General features: G+C 52.8%; 3 protein-coding genes across 3 annotated transcripts; 2 read left to right on the top strand and 1 right to left on the bottom strand.

Annotated features, from left to right (window-relative positions):
• Positions 1–388: 388 nt before the first annotated feature.
• On the top strand, positions 389–3,957 carry QC764_112140 (uncharacterized protein). Its single transcript, XM_062942474.1, has 3 exons — positions 389–581; positions 665–1,532; positions 1,598–3,957. The coding sequence occupies exons 2-3, from the start codon at positions 1,145–1,147 to the stop codon at positions 3,139–3,141; spliced, it is 1,932 nt and encodes a 643-aa protein (XP_062805428.1). The 5' UTR covers positions 389–581; positions 665–1,144; the 3' UTR covers positions 3,142–3,957.
• A 657-nt stretch (positions 3,958–4,614) lies between these two features.
• On the bottom strand, positions 4,615–11,957 carry hrp3 (ATP-dependent DNA helicase Hrp3). Its single transcript, XM_062942473.1, has 7 exons — positions 11,266–11,957; positions 10,778–11,011; positions 9,899–10,354; positions 9,819–9,845; positions 9,667–9,763; positions 5,527–9,595; positions 4,615–5,469 (listed from the first exon to the last, which is right to left on the bottom strand). Exons 3-7 carry the CDS (start codon positions 10,325–10,327, stop codon positions 4,989–4,991), a joined length of 5,103 nt encoding a protein of 1,700 aa, XP_062805427.1. The 5' UTR covers positions 10,328–10,354; positions 10,778–11,011; positions 11,266–11,957; the 3' UTR covers positions 4,615–4,988.
• RLI1 (Fe-S cluster-binding ribosome biosynthesis protein) lies at positions 11,915–15,426 on the top strand. The gene is made up of 12 exons (XM_062942472.1): positions 11,915–12,490; positions 12,563–12,587; positions 12,670–12,681; positions 12,736–12,792; positions 12,848–13,193; positions 13,246–13,407; positions 13,465–13,561; positions 13,614–14,058; positions 14,112–14,363; positions 14,419–14,482; positions 14,539–14,849; positions 14,907–15,426. The coding sequence occupies exons 1-12, from the start codon at positions 12,471–12,473 to the stop codon at positions 14,934–14,936; spliced, it is 1,821 nt and encodes a 606-aa protein (XP_062805426.1). The 5' UTR covers positions 11,915–12,470; the 3' UTR covers positions 14,937–15,426.
• Position 15,427: the final 1 nt, after the last annotated feature.

Genomic DNA, 15,427 nt, shown 5'->3' with positions numbered 1-15,427 from the left:
AACGCACCCGGAGTGAAGTGAATGGCACCTGGCAGCCTGAAGGGAACAAAGCCACACGCTGTGGCTGCCAGCCCACCGCCCCTTGCAAGTGCTGCATGCCAAGCTGCCTGGTTTCCGAGCAACGCTAGGTCGCCCACCCAGCTAAGGTACGTACCTTTGTACCCACACAGCACACGCACGTCATCTTGCTTCTGGGTAGTCAGGATCAGCTATCCTCACATTTTGTCCTATTTGACATTGCTGAATCTCTAAAAGCTTTGCGGGTAGTCACAGCTCGGGAAACTACCTTCCCGCCCTGGATGTATGGATAAGGAGAGCAAGATCGCCAGAAGATGATGGGTTGGCCCAACCAAGCATCAAAGTGCTGGTGACCTTCTTACCTGAGGAATTTGGTTCTTAAACATCCTGAGCCTCGCACAGGCCACTTCAGTGCCCAAAGCCATAGCCCGAGCCATCGTGGGCACGTCCACAAAAGTGTCGAGGTGAAAGGCCATAGTTGAAGGGCCTTGGTTGGGCCTAAATAACCACAACTGCTCCAAGAGTCCTTTCTCTCTTCTCGTCCATAATACGAGATACCTAGGGTGGGCATCTGATATCTAAGACATCCCTGGATCTACATACATATGGATGGATACCTCTAACCGTTGCCCCGATGAACGCACAGTGGATCGTAGGTGCCAGGGAAGCGGTATTTTCTGGGGCTTTTGCTTGGCTGTCACGGCCTGCATCTGCCGCCAATCGCAAACTCGCATCCTCCCCTTTCTGCGCTTTCTGCGCCCCGGCAAAGAACGAACGTCAACCTCGAACAATGCCCAGCCGTGGGTAATTCCAAGCACTCAACCACCCTCATTTTGTCCCATTTCACCCAACGACGCGTGAACCACGGCCCACCGAGCGCGCCTTTTCACCTATTGTCCACGCGACCTGTTATTATCCGCCCAACCCTGGGGGAAAACCTTTTTCTACACACTGTGGGCTTTGGCATCTCGTCATGATATAACCAACACTTGGCCAACACCGACCGCCCTCCGCTCGTCTTGCTCCTCACCCCGAGGGTCCTGCGAAACCCACAAACTCTGCTCCAGCCACACCATTGACACACTGTTGGGTTTTCTTCGCTCTGGCGCCAACTTAGACCGCCACCATGGCGTTTTCCAGACGCTCAACAGCGTCCTCTCCATCGTCACCTCTCTCGGTCCTTTCACAGTCTCCTTCGCCCCCTTCACCCGCCGTGGATGTTTCCAATCGATACCCATCACCGAGTGCTAGCGCAACTACCTCGGGCAGCGCAACTCCACGGAAGTCATACGACATGCCAGACCTTTCGGGAGAGATCCAGGTGCGGACAGACGGTCCCCCACCAACCAAGCGCCGTCGCGTTGCAGCCCCACGGCCCCGTACAACCGAGTATGTCGACCTGGAGAATTATGACAATGAGGACCAAGAGAATCTTCAGAGGCTGTTGACAGCCCTGAGAAAGAAGAAGAAGATTGTGGTGATTGCGGGCGCTGGAATCTCTGTTTCTGCAGGCAGTAGGTTAACCCTTCATCCACCCAACATCTGTACCCCTTAATGCTGACTGAGATGTGACCCCCAGTTCCCGACTTTCGTTCATCGACAGGACTCTTCACGACACTGCGCGGCCAACACAAGCTCAAGGCGTCTGGGAAGCACCTTTTTGATGCCTCCGTCTACAAACACGACTCCTCCACCACCTCCTTCCACGACATGGTCCGCGAATTGTCGCAGATGGCATCTGAAGCCAAGCCAACGTCGTTCCACCACATGCTGGCATCCATTGCCTCAGAGGGCCGGCTCATGCGCTTGTACACTCAGAATATCGATAGTTTAGATACTCAGATGCCACCGCTCGCGACGAATGTGCCCCTGAACAGCAAAGGCCCATGGCCAACGACGATTCAACTCCATGGCGGCTTGGAGAAAATGGTGTGCACAAAATGTAACCACTTGGAGACCTTCAACCCGTCGCTGTTTCAGGGCCCGGAGCCCCCACTCTGCGAGAAGTGCAAGGAGCAGGACGAAGTACGAACGGCTTTTGCGGGGAAGCGAAGTCACGGCATCGGCAAGTTACGCCCACGGATTGTGCTATACAACGAATACAACCCCGACGAGGATGCGATCGGGATGGTTTCAAAGGCAGATCTACGGAGAGTTCCGGACGCTGTTGTTGTGGTGGGGACTACGCTCAAAATCCCTGGCGTGCGAAGACTCGTCAAGGAGCTATGCCAGCTGACCCGGAGCAAGAGAGACGGCCTTACTGCCTGGATCAATCTTGATCCGGAGCCACAGGGCATCGAATTCAAGGATTGCTGGGATCTGGTCATCAAAGCGAAGTGTGACGACGTCGCGGAGTTGGTCAACTTGCCACGTTGGGATCAGCAAGATATAGGAGATCGGGAATCCTACATGGTCACTGGGGATGAGCTGAAGGAGAAGCGCTACGCCGCCAACCTAGAGCGCAATAGAATCGACATCCTACTTGAGCGCAAGCGGAAAAGGACAGAAGACGATGACGATGGGTTCGAGTCATCGCAGTCTTCGCAACCATCACAATCTTCGCGGTCCTCGCAGGAAGTACAGACTCCCGGCAACTGCAAGTCGAAACTTGCCGAGCAAGGCGGTATGCCGACGCCGATTGCCAGTCCCAAGCTTCGCAACGCCCTCCTTCCAGCGCCCAGGTCGAGGGGCAGACCCCCTAAACAGAGCACGCTCAGCTTTAGCACCACCACAGCGGCCGAGCCCGCGCCTGCGACGCAAAAGGCCGCCCCCAAGAGAAAGCCGAGACAACCGAAGAAGGCAGCCCCCAAGCCCAAGAACAGGATCAACCAGACGTTCAAAGCTACCAAAGCGGTGCCAATCAGGGAAATAAAGACCCCTAAGAAGCAGTTTTTGGACCCCGATTCATCCGACTTGTCCTCCCCGCCAGACGACTCACCTGCCGGTCTCCCATCATTGCGGCCCAAGGATCAAGTTCGACGGCCAGAACCGCTTGTACTCCCAGCTGCTGGGCTTACATCTAGTCCACCGACCACGCCTACCAGCCAAGAGTTTGTCGCTTCCGCTATGAAGACGATCTCCCCTGGTAGCAAGCCGAGGAGTATGGGCCATCTCATTGATTGACTGGCCTCGTTGGTGGGGGTTGTTGTTCAGTTTCTCCCTTGAGCAAATCACTTGGTTTCTATTGGCGCTTTTTTTCGACAACTCACGGCATTCTTTTGTTTATAAGCAACAAACCGGTTGGCTTTGTGTTTTCCGATCCCATCATGGCCCGGCGTCGCATCATTCCCATTGCACAAGATGGAGTTTCTGTTTCACATTCGACATGAGAGGGAAAAAATAAACTGGAAGCTGGTCGGCTCATTAATTGTCCGGGTGGCCTTTTTTCTTTTATCAGGCATTGGCGGTATTATTGAGGCAGCGTACTGTCAACTGGGAGGTCAAGCCAGCAGGGTCTCGTCTTTCCAGGGGAGGATGGAACACAAGCTCTGTGGATTTCTTATCGGCGTTGGGGAGCAAACAGCAGGGTACATGAAAATTTCGATTACACACGTCCATCACATTCCATCGTCACATTTACACATATAGTACATACCCCCGAACTTGGTACATACCGTTTTTATTCCCCTTTCTCCGCAAGAGGGAGAGAGAGATCATCACATATATGGGAGCGGAACAGGGAAGAAGAAGTCAAGTCTGGTGTTTATGGAGTTTGAGGGGATAGGAACAATAAGAAGCAGTGGTTCAGTCGCCCTTTATTTGTCTTATGGGGTCCATTACTCGGGAGACGTCGAGTTTATTAGATTCAGCCTTTTTTCACCTTTTTGGAAGGAGAACAAATATTATTGGTTTTTTATCACTTACTGTTACGATTACAAGGGGAGATAATGAGTGAAGCCGTCGGTGTGGTATCATCACTTGATCCTGTTGCAAGCGAGGGATGACGACGGCAGCGTCGAAATAATTCACGTGACTTTGTTGTTGACGGTGGCAGCGTCATTATCAGCCGCCGCCAACACAGCATAGATAGTCAGATATTAATTGTTTTACCATCTTCTCATTATTTGTAACAATAATTCTCTCTTTTTTCGAGACTTTGTATCTATCTCTTCTCATCTCACATCTCCAGCTATACTCTAAATGACATCCATACCTCCCTCTCATCTCATCTCACGTCTGTATACTTATCATGATTTTTTGCACCACACCGCACGCACTGACTCACACACACCAAACACCAACCAACCAACCCACCTTTTCGTTCATCTCCCCATGACAAAAAAAGGCAAATAAATGACCTTCCCCCAAGAAATATAGAGTCTCAAGGCGAATACAAGCCCTGCCACCACCACCCAGACAGTAGACAAGATAGACGGAGAGACAACAATAAGAATACTAGGTAGGTAGGTAGGCAGGTACCCTTGAAACTCTCAAGTTACCTCTCTCCCTCACCCCGTCATATGTTCATCCTGCAAGACAAGATAAACCAAAACAAATCACACACACAACACGCTCTAAGTGCCACAAAAAGACGAGAAAAAAAATTACAGATAGAAGCAAAAAACTACCAGAAAGCAAAGAGAACTCATCGCTAATGCCGGATCAATAAACATCCCCCTCCACTCTTGTTGTCCCTGCTCTCTCTCTCGGTTCTCTTTTCCTCGACCCGTCAAATCATGGTAAAAACCTCTCGATACACCCACCAAAAACACTCCTTATTTTGAACCCAAAAAATGCAATACCCGGGTATGTAAAAAACGTTTATCAGTTCTCGCATATGTGTGAGCAAAGAGACGAGATGAACACAACCCCTCGCGTTTAAACACACTCCCTTATGGTGCCCAGTACGCCAGACGAATGCAATAAATGCCGGTTGAATGCTCGATAAACAATTGCCAACGTCCACCCCCCCTATTTTTTCTTAATATCAGAGAAAGACGTCGCCTTTCGACCATCGCTCAAGAAACCTACTAGTAGGGACTGTGACGGGTCGTTGGGCTGCGGTTCTGCTGCCATGAGTGACGGGCAGGTTGCCCCTGACTGTTCTCCGCTGGCCGACGATGCCTGTGGAAGTTAAGACGGTCGTCGTCATAGTAGTTGCTGCGGCGTGCCGGCTCATCCCGGCGGCTATCCCGGCGGTCATCACGACGATAATCATCGCGGCGGTCATCGCGACGGTCGTCCCGGCGGTCATCTCGACGATCCTTGCGTTCCTCCCTGCGCTCTTCACGGCGGTCATCACGGTAAGGGTGGCGCGCCCGGCGATCGTCACGATCGCTTGCGATCTCGCCATCCTCAAGATCCGGATGCCTGCCTCGTCTTGGTTCTGTGGGCTGCTTCTCGTCATGACGGTCTTTGCTGCCCCGTTCCTCCAAGTCCCCGTACATCTTTTGAAGCCTCTTGCCCGAGACCTTCACGTCGCCAAGAGGCCAGATCGAAGACAGGAATTCCCTGATGGAAATGTTAGCAGAATATTCAATTCAGGTCCAACGAGTCGACTAGACTTACCAAAACTGCGTCTCGAGGCCCTCTCCCTCAAGTTCTGGGTTCTTGGCCCGCAAATCTTTCAGGAAGTTGCCAAACTCGCGGATCTCCGCACCGAGAACCTTGGCCCGTTGCTTAGCGGCAGGGAAGAGCTCTTTGGAACACATGATACGCTCCATGTTCTTCTTGAGCGGGCGAAGAAGCGACCACACCAGCTGAAGGTTGTCCGAGTGGTTGATCTCTTCGTCCTTCAAGTTCGCCAGTTCCCAGAACCGATCTACTGCCTTTTGCCTGTCACGCTTGTACCTCTCCATAGTCTCAGGATCCATTTTGGGCCTCTCCTTCTCCCGGGGCTTCTTGTCGTGCTTCGCATCAACCTCTACACGACGATGTTTGGAGTTGCGATCATCATAGTCATCGGCATACTTCCGCTTGTCGGGTCGGGGCGTACCGCGGTCATTCCCGTTGCTATAAGACCGATGGTGTTCGGCATGGGAGTAGTTACGATCACGGCTGTTCTTCTTGGACATCTGCGGGGCAGGAGACGCCGAGACAGACCCCCCATCAGCGCGGCGACCGCCATTCATCAGTAGCTTCTTACTGCGATGGTGGTTCTCGACGGCCTTCTTGGCATTGGCGTCGTTGGAGTATTTGGCTAGAAGCACTGAAAGGAGATACTCGGACCGCCGAACCAGGTGGACAGCACCGGGAGACTGTATCCCCTTTTCATCCCCTTTGCGACGCTCCTCCTTCTTGTCGACACGATGCTCCTCGAGGAAGAACTTGTCTTGCATGTTCAGCTCCGGGTCATCTCGAATCTGAGTCCAGGCACCAAACCCATATCGATCAATACCGACAAGAAGCATGCCATCTTCCCGCGCACCCCATTCACAGCTGTAGGCGGCAGACTTGGCTGCCTCGGGAAGACGGAAGGTCAGGATGTCGCCGTGCTCTGCAAGCACGCGACGCAGAAGCTTAAGCTGAGGGGGTCTCTCCACCACCGTCTCGGCGTTGACTTTCCTAACCTCGCCAAAGTCCACCAGAACGGCCTTCTTGTCCTTCTTGGCAAGCGGTTTGCCAGCTCGTTCTTCTTCCCCGCGAAGCCTTTCGTTGTTGAGGTCAACAGCTTGCTTGCTCACAGCCACTAGATCGTCAATGATACCTTTCAAAAACTCACGGTCTCGGTCACTGAGACGGGCATCCTGAACGAGTTCGTCTTCTCGGTCATCAAAGTCGCCATACCGGAAGAATGCTCGGATAAGATTGCGCGTTTCCTTCTCATTAAGTGGGCGCCGAGGATCGGAAGCCTGCGCACGCTGTTCCTCGAACTCTTCCAACTCCAGCTTTTCGCGCTGTCGCTTCTTGGCAAGACGTTCGGCCCGTTCGTTCTCAACATTCTTCTTAGAGCCCTTGATGGCGGCCTTGCGTGGTGCAGATTCTTCCATGGCTTTGGCAAGATACTCTTCATGCTTTTTCTTGTCCTCCTCTGCCTTGATGGCCGCGAGCTGGTCGGCGGGAATGATTTGGTCCCAGTCGAGAGCCAGATCGTCCACCTTGACATCAGTGAAGTGCATCCAGTTGTCCCAATCAATACCACCACTGCTGAGATTGATCTTGTCGTCAACATCTGTCTTGGTGACCTCGGCGTTTTCGAGGATGGCGTCAATATCGAGCTGCTCCAACTTCTCTTGGTTGCCCGACTGCTCAAACAGGTTCTGTGAACGCATCTTCAGAATCATCGAGATATCCTCGGCTGTCTTGGCTTCGTCCATCTTCATGCCCCGTTCCTTGAATTGCTCGCGAAGAGCTTTGCCCTCATCCGTCACGCCGGCCTGGATAGTCAGGTACTCAAGGAACAGCTTGTTTCGGGCGCGCTTCACGACCTCCTCTTCGATGGTCTGCTTCGCAACGAGACGATAGACATTAACAGGTCTCTTTTGACCGATTCTGTGGGCACGAGCCATCGCCTGCAGATCTGCTTGTGGATTCCAGTCCGAATCGTAGATGATCACAGTATCGGCTGTCATCAGGTTGATGCCGAGGCCACCGGCTCTTGTTGACAGCAGGAAGCAGAAGTCGTCACTATCTTCAGCATTGAAGTGATTGATAGCCAGACGACGAGGTCCAGCAGGGATCGTGCCATCAAGACGCTGGAACTGGTAGCCGCGAATCCGCAAATAGTCTGCCAGGATGTCGAGCATCTTGACCATTTGGCTAAAGATAAGCACGCGATGGCCATCTTTCTTGAGCTTCGCCAAAAGCTGGTCCAAGAGCATCATCTTGCCACTGCTTGTGATCAAACCCTTCACCGCATCCTCCCGGCGGCCGGAACCGTTGGCGAGAACACGCTCCTCGGCACCTTGGAACATGTATGGATGATTGCTGACCTTCTTGAGTTCCATCATGATATTCAGGAGCGATTGCTTGTGACCGTTGCTAGCGTCGCTGAGGGCTGCATAGTTTCGCGTCAAGATATTCTTGTAATACTCCAGCTGAAGATCGGAAAGTTCGACGCGAATGATCTTTTCCGTTTTTGGTGGCAAGTCTGACTCGACAGTCTCCTTTGTACGACGCAAGATGAACGGCGCGATGGATTTATGCAGGTCCTGAAGCTTGGCTTGTGTCTTCAGCCGCTTGGCCTCGTCCAGCTGCTCGTCGACCGGCTCCTTGCTGTCGGCTGTAGATAGAAGCTCCAACTCCTCGTCGATCAAGACCTTGCCTGGATTCAGGAAATCCAAAAGAGCCGCAAGCTCGGCGAGGTTGTTCTGAATGGGCGTACCGGTGATAAGGACCTTGCTGGGTATACCAAAGCCGTTCAGCTTGACGTATAATTGGGACTCGCGATTCTTCAAGCGATGCGCCTCATCCACAGCCAGAACCTGCCACTTGATGCCCTTCAAATGATCCGCATCTGCCAAGATGTAGTCGTAAGACGTGACCAGAACATTGAACTTTGGCTTCTTTGGGTTGCCATCGACAAACAGTTCATATTCTCGAATGTTGGATCTCGCCGCCTCTGGGCCAAGGTAGACGACGTAGTTAATATCGGGAGACCAGTGGTTGAAAGTATCGCACCATGCCGGAATAACACTGAGGGGTGCCACAACCAGGAACGGCCCTTCTTGCCCGCGTTCATTTCTAAGCCAGCTGAGAAACGACACTGTCTGGACCGTCTTGCCGAGACCCATCTCGTCGGCAAGGATGACATTGTTGCCGCGGGTCCAGTTCAGGGCAAGGAAGTTAAGCCCCTTCAGCTGGAATTCGCGAAGCTGACCTCCCTGGATGTAATCTGGCTGCTCCTCAAGCTTCTCCATTCGTGACCGGGTTTCGAGGTTGGTTTCTTTGCGGTCCGATTGCCAAGACCGTTGAGAGCGCGCAGTGTACTGGTCGATCTTGTCCTGAGCCTGCTCGCTCACCAAAGATTCAACTTCCCAGGTGCAGTCGTCATACTGAAGACCTTTCCACTTTACAAGATATTCTGTCTCCTCATCCCCTTCGCGGACGTGGACGATGCGCTCAACTTTTGTGTAATCTGCGAGAGCCTCTTCCTCACGCTCACGATCTAGAAGCCACTGCTCGCGTTGTTCAGGGCTTACATCGTCTCCACCAAGCCTCATCTCTATGTCGTACTCGACAACCTTTCGGTAGTAGTTCTCGAGACGACGGAAGCCACGATATCCCGCAACAGTCGCAGTGGTCTCCCATGTGTCATGGAGATGTGACTTGTTCTGCCATTTGATGAAATACTCAAAGTCGTTGCGGTTAGTGTCTTCCGAATACTCCAATCCCTCCTTCAGACGGTGACGGAGAATCTTTTCAATGTATGGTGAGTTGTCCTCCACGTCTTGGGCCCAGTAGTTTGGTGTGAGCTCTGACTCGTCCTCTTCTTCAGCTTCGCTTTCTTGGTAGGCGCCGGCGGATACTTGGGCAGCACGCCGGCTCGACCACCGCTTCTCCGCCAAAGCGAGGGCGGGCTGCAACTCTTGTTGCCGCCGAGCCTTTTTCTGAAAGCTCCGGGCTCTCGCGCCGCCGTACGTGTCTGATTCCGAGTCGTCAACCGAAGTTTGGCGCATTGGTGTGCCGCGTTTGGACACTGTTTGATTGATTGATCGTCAGCGACATGCCCTATATAGACTGCTTCTTCGTCGAGGGTCTTCAACATACCAGGAGCTGAGCGTTCCAGCCGGCGTCGCTTGTTCCCTTTACGCGGAGCTGGTGTAGCATCCGAATCGGACGCATCTTCTTCCTCATCTGAATCGACCTGTGTCATCAGGTTAGGGTGTATACCAGGTTCCAGAGGGCGACCATGTACTTACGACCTTGCGGCGCTGTGTAGGACGCGACTAAAAGGGATGTTAGCTGTGAAGTTACCCTGAGGAAATTGGCAAGGCCGTACGCTACGTCTCAACCCATACAACTCTGGATTCTCCCTCATGAAATCTTCCTCGACTACTTGGGTAGCTTTCCGCTTCGGGGCGGGTCGCTCTGACACCGACATGGTGCGGCGGGGATGGTCATCGTGACTCTGAACAGAGGCGGGACTGCCCGCCGCGTCAAAATCTCCGTCGTCTGACGCATCATTGTCCTCCGAGTCGGACGGCCCTTGAAAGGTCACCTCGGGGTGCTCCACCGGGGATTCGACGTCATCGGCATCCGCGTCCACGTCGGCATCGTGATACTCGGGGGAGCCAGCGTCGGCTGGCGCATGCTGAACGTCGGAGAGATCGCTATCGCTTTGGTGGCCGTTTCCATAGTACGAAGTGTTCTCGTCCGGCGAGGGCGAGTGGTGCCCGTTGACAGGGCTCCGTTCTGGAGATGTTGACATTGTGAAGTTCAGACCGCAAGCTGCCTGCTACATGGCGACGATGTCAGTTGAGATTCTCTAGCAGTAGACCAGTCGCGAATTGGGGGGTCGTGGAGAGGCCGCCTGGGCGACCCAAAATCACTCAACAACTACATGTCATGGGCCAGGACGGTGCTTCAATGATGCTTGTCGCATAAGGAGGGGTGTAAGTGATGAAGGCGAGGCTGGGTTGATGAACAGGAACGATTGCGTGTCCCAGCGACCGTGGGAGCGGTGTACGTTGGTTCTATGGCATCGAGGACAACGCGGACAGCGGAATCCATCGAAAACCAGGCGTCACCGACACCAGGGAGGCAGCAAGGGGTAGCTGTTGATGGGCATGTGCCCGATTTGATGATAGGTTTGATGGACAAGACGCGGCGAGCTCACCGCGTGGGCAAGCGCGCAAATGCAGGCGATGTAGCAACTTACAGGTCATCCAACCATGCCCTCCAGGCAGCAGAATGTATTACAACTCTGCTCTTGGTCTGTAGCGACGGTGCTGGGGTGGGGTTGCGTGCAGAGCTGGAGACCCCGGTGTGGTTTAGTGATGATGGTGTCGCTGAATTTCGCAGTGGGTGGGTGTCAGAGGAGAAGATTGGAAAACCTATGGTGGACGGAGCCCAGGTATCCGTGGTCCGTGCTTGCGTCGAGCCTAAGCCCCACCTGACGGTCAGGTTAGCTCCCACCCACCCACCGGATTGGTCTTTGGATGCACCAACTCGCTCATTTGATGAGGCTGACAGCTGGCCCGGCCTGCGACTCGCTGTCTTCCCGTTGCCAGCCTCGCCATCGAAGCTGACCGCGATGTCGCCGCTTGGTCGAACCAACAGGCACAGCTCGCCCCACGGTCACGCGTTGGCCCTTTGCTTTTTAGGGGCCAAGGGAATACAATGAAAATCGAAGAGAGACAGACTTACTGAGTACCTCAATATCTCCCGGACAGTAAATAGCACGCGTAGCAACAGCTTGTTGGCCAAGGACAAGGAAGAATATCATGTGCCTGCAATGAAGGTGCAGCCAGTAGGTGAGTGATGGGTGGTGGTCAAATGAGAAAAGGAAGTCAGCGTGAAATGGAGTTTTGTGGTTCCAACCCGAGGGCAGCGAGGGTGGCCTGAAGTGGATGTGCCACATTCGCCGGTCACTCTTCCGTCGTTGCCGACGTGCATGCCAGCTTGCTGGAGTCCAACGCCGACAGAGTCTAAAAGCCCCAATCTGACGACGTCGTAAGCAACGATCTTTTTCTCCAGCTCGTCCGACCATTCCATTATCATCACCCAAGCTCTCGGTCTTTCACTTCGGGGATGCATCTCAAAGTCCGTCAACAGTGGGCGCAGCAAAGTTGCCCTCGAGAATAGCAAGTGAAAGTACGTGTCACAAGAAAAACGAAAGCCAATGATGTTCCATGGGTCTACGGCCTCTTCATTTTCTCGGTGTTGTCCCTCTGAAGATTCGATCTACGCGTGTGATATGTATGAAGCTCTCTTGGAGGTGGGATCAGGAGCCAACCACAGCGGGGTAGGAAAAAGTACCAATCACTTGAAACCAAACAAACTATGACTGCAAACACGCCATTAAAAGAGAATAAAGACAACAAATGGGGTTGATGTTTTGTCCCAAGGTTGGTAGGTTCCATTGATCTTCCTATTGTCTTGGTCATTGTGCTTGGTATCGAAGGTCAACAACAAGGCTGCTGCTGGATACCTACGAAAGAGCAGTTACAGGGCAGCTGGCCTATCAGCCAGCATGGATTGTAGCTGACTATGCTGCCAAGCCCCGTTGCTCTTTGTGGCAAGGACAACCGTTCAACTTGATTTTAGAGTTGCACCCCCCCTGGTAATAATTTTGCCCTGCCCCTCCTCCACAATTGGCGACACCAGTAACATTTTCGCGGCAACCGTCTGACCCACGCTGCCCCTCCTCTGGCCTCCATATTTCTCTACCCAATCCTGATCACAGTCGACCTGCGCCGAGCATCCCCGGACTCCTCCAGATCCTGCCAGAGTTGGCGTTTTTTGCGCTTCAAGTTGTCCCTTCGTAGCAAGTCTTGCTTTTATTCCTAGACCACCAAGAAAAAATACAAGCAGGTTCCAGCCTACGAAGCTGGGGAAAATATTGCGGCACCATGTCCGACAAACTTACTCGGTATGCGAGAAGCAAATTCTTCAGAGGCCTTGTTCCTCTCCATAATTTCGCGTATTAACTGTTTGTGAATAGTGTCGCCATTGTGAGCAGCGACAAGGTGCGTTCGAAGCCAACACCCCGCTACCCCCCTGCTGCCAGACAGCCAAAGGTTGAACGAGGCTAACCACGGATGCGAACAGTGTAAACCCAAGGTGCGCGCCCACGAACTCAGGATGGTGTTGGGAGAGTTGTGCTGATGGAAGTAGAAATGTCGTCAAGAATGCAAGAAGTCGTGCCCTGTGGTGCGGTCCGGCAAACTTTGCGTAGGTTCGCCATGGAAGGAATGCTCAAGAACCGCCAACTGACCCCCAGCTATAGATCGAGGTCGCCCCCGAATCACGAATTGCCTTCATTTCCGAATCCCTCTGCATCGGTTGTGGTATCTGTCCCAAACGCTGCCCCTTCGGCGCGATCACTATCATCAACCTGCCTACGAACCTTGAGAGTCAGATCACCCATCGTTATTCGGCCAACAGCTTCAAGCTCCATCGTCTGCCTATGCCCAGACCCGGAAATGTGTTGGGTTTGGTCGGAACGAACGGTATCGGCAAGAGTACTGCGCTCAAGATTCTCAGCGGCAAGCTTAAGCCCAACCTGGGCAGATTCGATAACCCGCCAGACTGGGAGGATGTCATTAAGCACTTCCGTGGTTCTGAATTGCAGAGTACGCAAAGAAAGCGGAGGATATTGAGGAACTGTGCTAAGGATATATCTAGACTACTTCACCAAGCTTCTGGAGGATGACCTGAAGTCCATCGTCAAGCCCCAATACGTTGACCAGATCCCCAAGGCTATTCGTGGTACCGATCGTTCTGTCCAGTTCTTGCTCGAGAGCCGCCACACTCTCGGTAACCTGGACTCTGTGCTCGATACCCTTGGTAAGACTGCACAGCCTTCCTGGAACCTCTCTGAGACTTGATACTAACAGGAAACAGAGCTGCGTCACATTCTTGATCGTGATGTGAGCCATCTTTCCGGTGGTGAGCTTCAGCGTTTCGCCATTGGTACCACTTGCGTATCCAAAGCCGATGTGTATGTGTCTCTAACCCGTATTTGGTGTTTGTGTCAAGCTAACAGCTTCTAGTTACATGTTTGACGAGCCCTCTTCCTATCTCGATGTCAAGCAGAGATTGAGCGCTGCCCGCATGATCCGGTCTCTTCTCCGCCCCGATGATTATGTCATTGTCGTCGAGCACGATTTGTCCGTTCTTGACTATCTTTCCGACTTTGTGTGCGTTTTGTACGGACAGCCTGCCGTCTATGGTGTCGTCACCCTTCCCTACTCCGTCCGTGAAGGCATCAACATCTTTTTGGATGGTCATATCCCCACCGAGAACTTGCGTTTCCGTGATGAAAGTTTGACTTTCCGCATCGCTGAGGGTACCGAGGACCTCCTCGTCGAGAAGTCCCGTGCTTTCAAATACCCCAAGATGGAGAAGACTCTGGGCAACTTCCACCTCAGCATCGACGCTGGCGATTTCTCTGACTCTGAGATTATCGTCATGATGGGCGAGAACGGAACCGGAAAGGTAAATATTTTCTTGTTGGTTTTGAGGTGCATCTTGAGCTGACTCTCCATTAGACCACTTTCTGCCGCATGCTGGCCGGTGTGCTCAAGCCTGATGGAACCCAGAAGGTCCCTGAGATGAAGATTAGCATGAAGCCCCAGACAATCACGCCCAAGTTCGAGGGTACCGTTCGCATGCTTTTCTTCAAGAAGATCAAGGCTGCTTTCTTGTCTCCTCAGTTCCAGACTGATGTCGTCAAGCCCCTCAAGCTTGATGATTTCATTGATCAAGAAGTCAAGAACTTGTCCGGTGGTGAACTTCAAAGAGTAAGTGATCCCTTCGAATACATCGCATTAACCGCAGCTTGCTAATATCTGCTAGGTCGCTATTGTGTTGGCCCTCGGTATCCCTGCCGACATCTACGTCATTGATGAGCCCTCTGCCTGTAAGTCAACCTCTGTCATTCAAGAAACGAAGTCACATGCTCACAAGTGACAATAGATCTCGATTCCGAGCAGCGTATTGTGGCCTCTCGTGTCATCAAGAGATTCATCATGCACGCCAAGAAGACTGCCTTCATCGTCGAGCACGATTTCATCATGGCCACTTACCTTGCCGATCGTGTCATTGTCTTCGACGGCCAGCCCGGTATCGATGCCCACGCCAACAAGCCCGAGTCTCTCCTCACTGGTTGCAACACCTTCTTGAAGAACTTGGACGTCACCTTCCGTCGTGACCCTACCAACTACCGTCCTCGTATCAACAAGGCCAGCTCCCAGCTTGACCAGGAGCAGAAGCTTTCCGGCAACTACGTAAGTTTGGTTCCGATCCTTTGACTCTAGTAACACCTACTGACACCGTGATCACAGTTCTTCTTGGAGGAGCCCGACAAACAGTGAAAAGGGCATCCCAAAGGACAACAAGAAACAGGACTCTCTTCCCCCTCCTCATGACGATGCATCGGATCCTGGCGTTTTAGGCGTAAAAAATGGTGATACCTGTATAAATCGAACCGGCGGCGCCCGGGGTGGTTTAGGGGTTGTATCTGAGGAAGGGGGTACGTCCGAGGACGACGATCCCGACATAGGACAGCGGTGGCGGTCTATCCCCTGTTGCCTGGTCCTACCAAGATGCCACTTCCGGGAAGTAGTGGGCAAGTATGTCTTCTGTCGCAGATGGATCACATCTTGGTAGATTGAGGGGCAATGGGACAAGCGGGTGACCGCCGCCAGGTTTCTGAGCAGGGTATTCCTGACCTGCAAAAGGGACCGCACGAGGTGAATGGTGATTTACCTAGCTATGTGGGCTGTGATTAGATAGTCGCCGTTTCTTCTAGAGAAATATATAAAGGGTTAGAAATGCTGATATTGCATACCTGGTGAATCTAGCC

Source organism: Podospora pseudoanserina, chromosome 1 (assembly GCF_035222485.1).
Source record: "Podospora pseudoanserina strain CBS 124.78 chromosome 1, whole genome shotgun sequence".
NCBI classification, from domain to species: Eukaryota; Fungi; Ascomycota; class Sordariomycetes; order Sordariales; family Podosporaceae; genus Podospora; species Podospora pseudoanserina.
This window is presented reverse-complemented; position numbering and strand designations above follow the sequence as displayed.

Excerpts from the sequence above, each read along its gene's own strand:
- RLI1 (XM_062942472.1), top strand. The coding sequence starts at position 12,471 with ATGTCCGACAAACTTACTCG. Across the intron at positions 14,059-14,111 it reads GCGAGAACGGAACCGGAAAG|ACCACTTTCTGCCGCATGCT; the intron begins GTAAATATTTTC and ends ACTCTCCATTAG. Across the intron at positions 14,483-14,538 it reads CATTGATGAGCCCTCTGCCT|ATCTCGATTCCGAGCAGCGT; the intron begins GTAAGTCAACCT and ends AAGTGACAATAG.
- hrp3 (XM_062942473.1), bottom strand. The coding sequence starts at position 10,327 with ATGTCAACATCTCCAGAACGGAGCCCTGTCAACGGGCACCACTCGCCC. Across the intron at positions 9,846-9,898 it reads TGTATGGGTTGAGACGTAGC|TCGCGTCCTACACAGCGCCG; the intron begins GTACGGCCTTGC and ends CATCCCTTTTAG. Across the intron at positions 9,596-9,666 it reads GCTGGAACGCTCAGCTCCTG|TGTCCAAACGCGGCACACCA; the intron begins GTATGTTGAAGA and ends TCAATCAAACAG.
- QC764_112140 (XM_062942474.1), top strand. The coding sequence starts at position 1,145 with ATGGCGTTTTCCAGACGCTCAACAGCGTCCTCTCCATCGTCACCTCTC. Across the intron at positions 1,533-1,597 it reads AATCTCTGTTTCTGCAGGCA|TTCCCGACTTTCGTTCATCG; the intron begins GTAGGTTAACCC and ends TGTGACCCCCAG.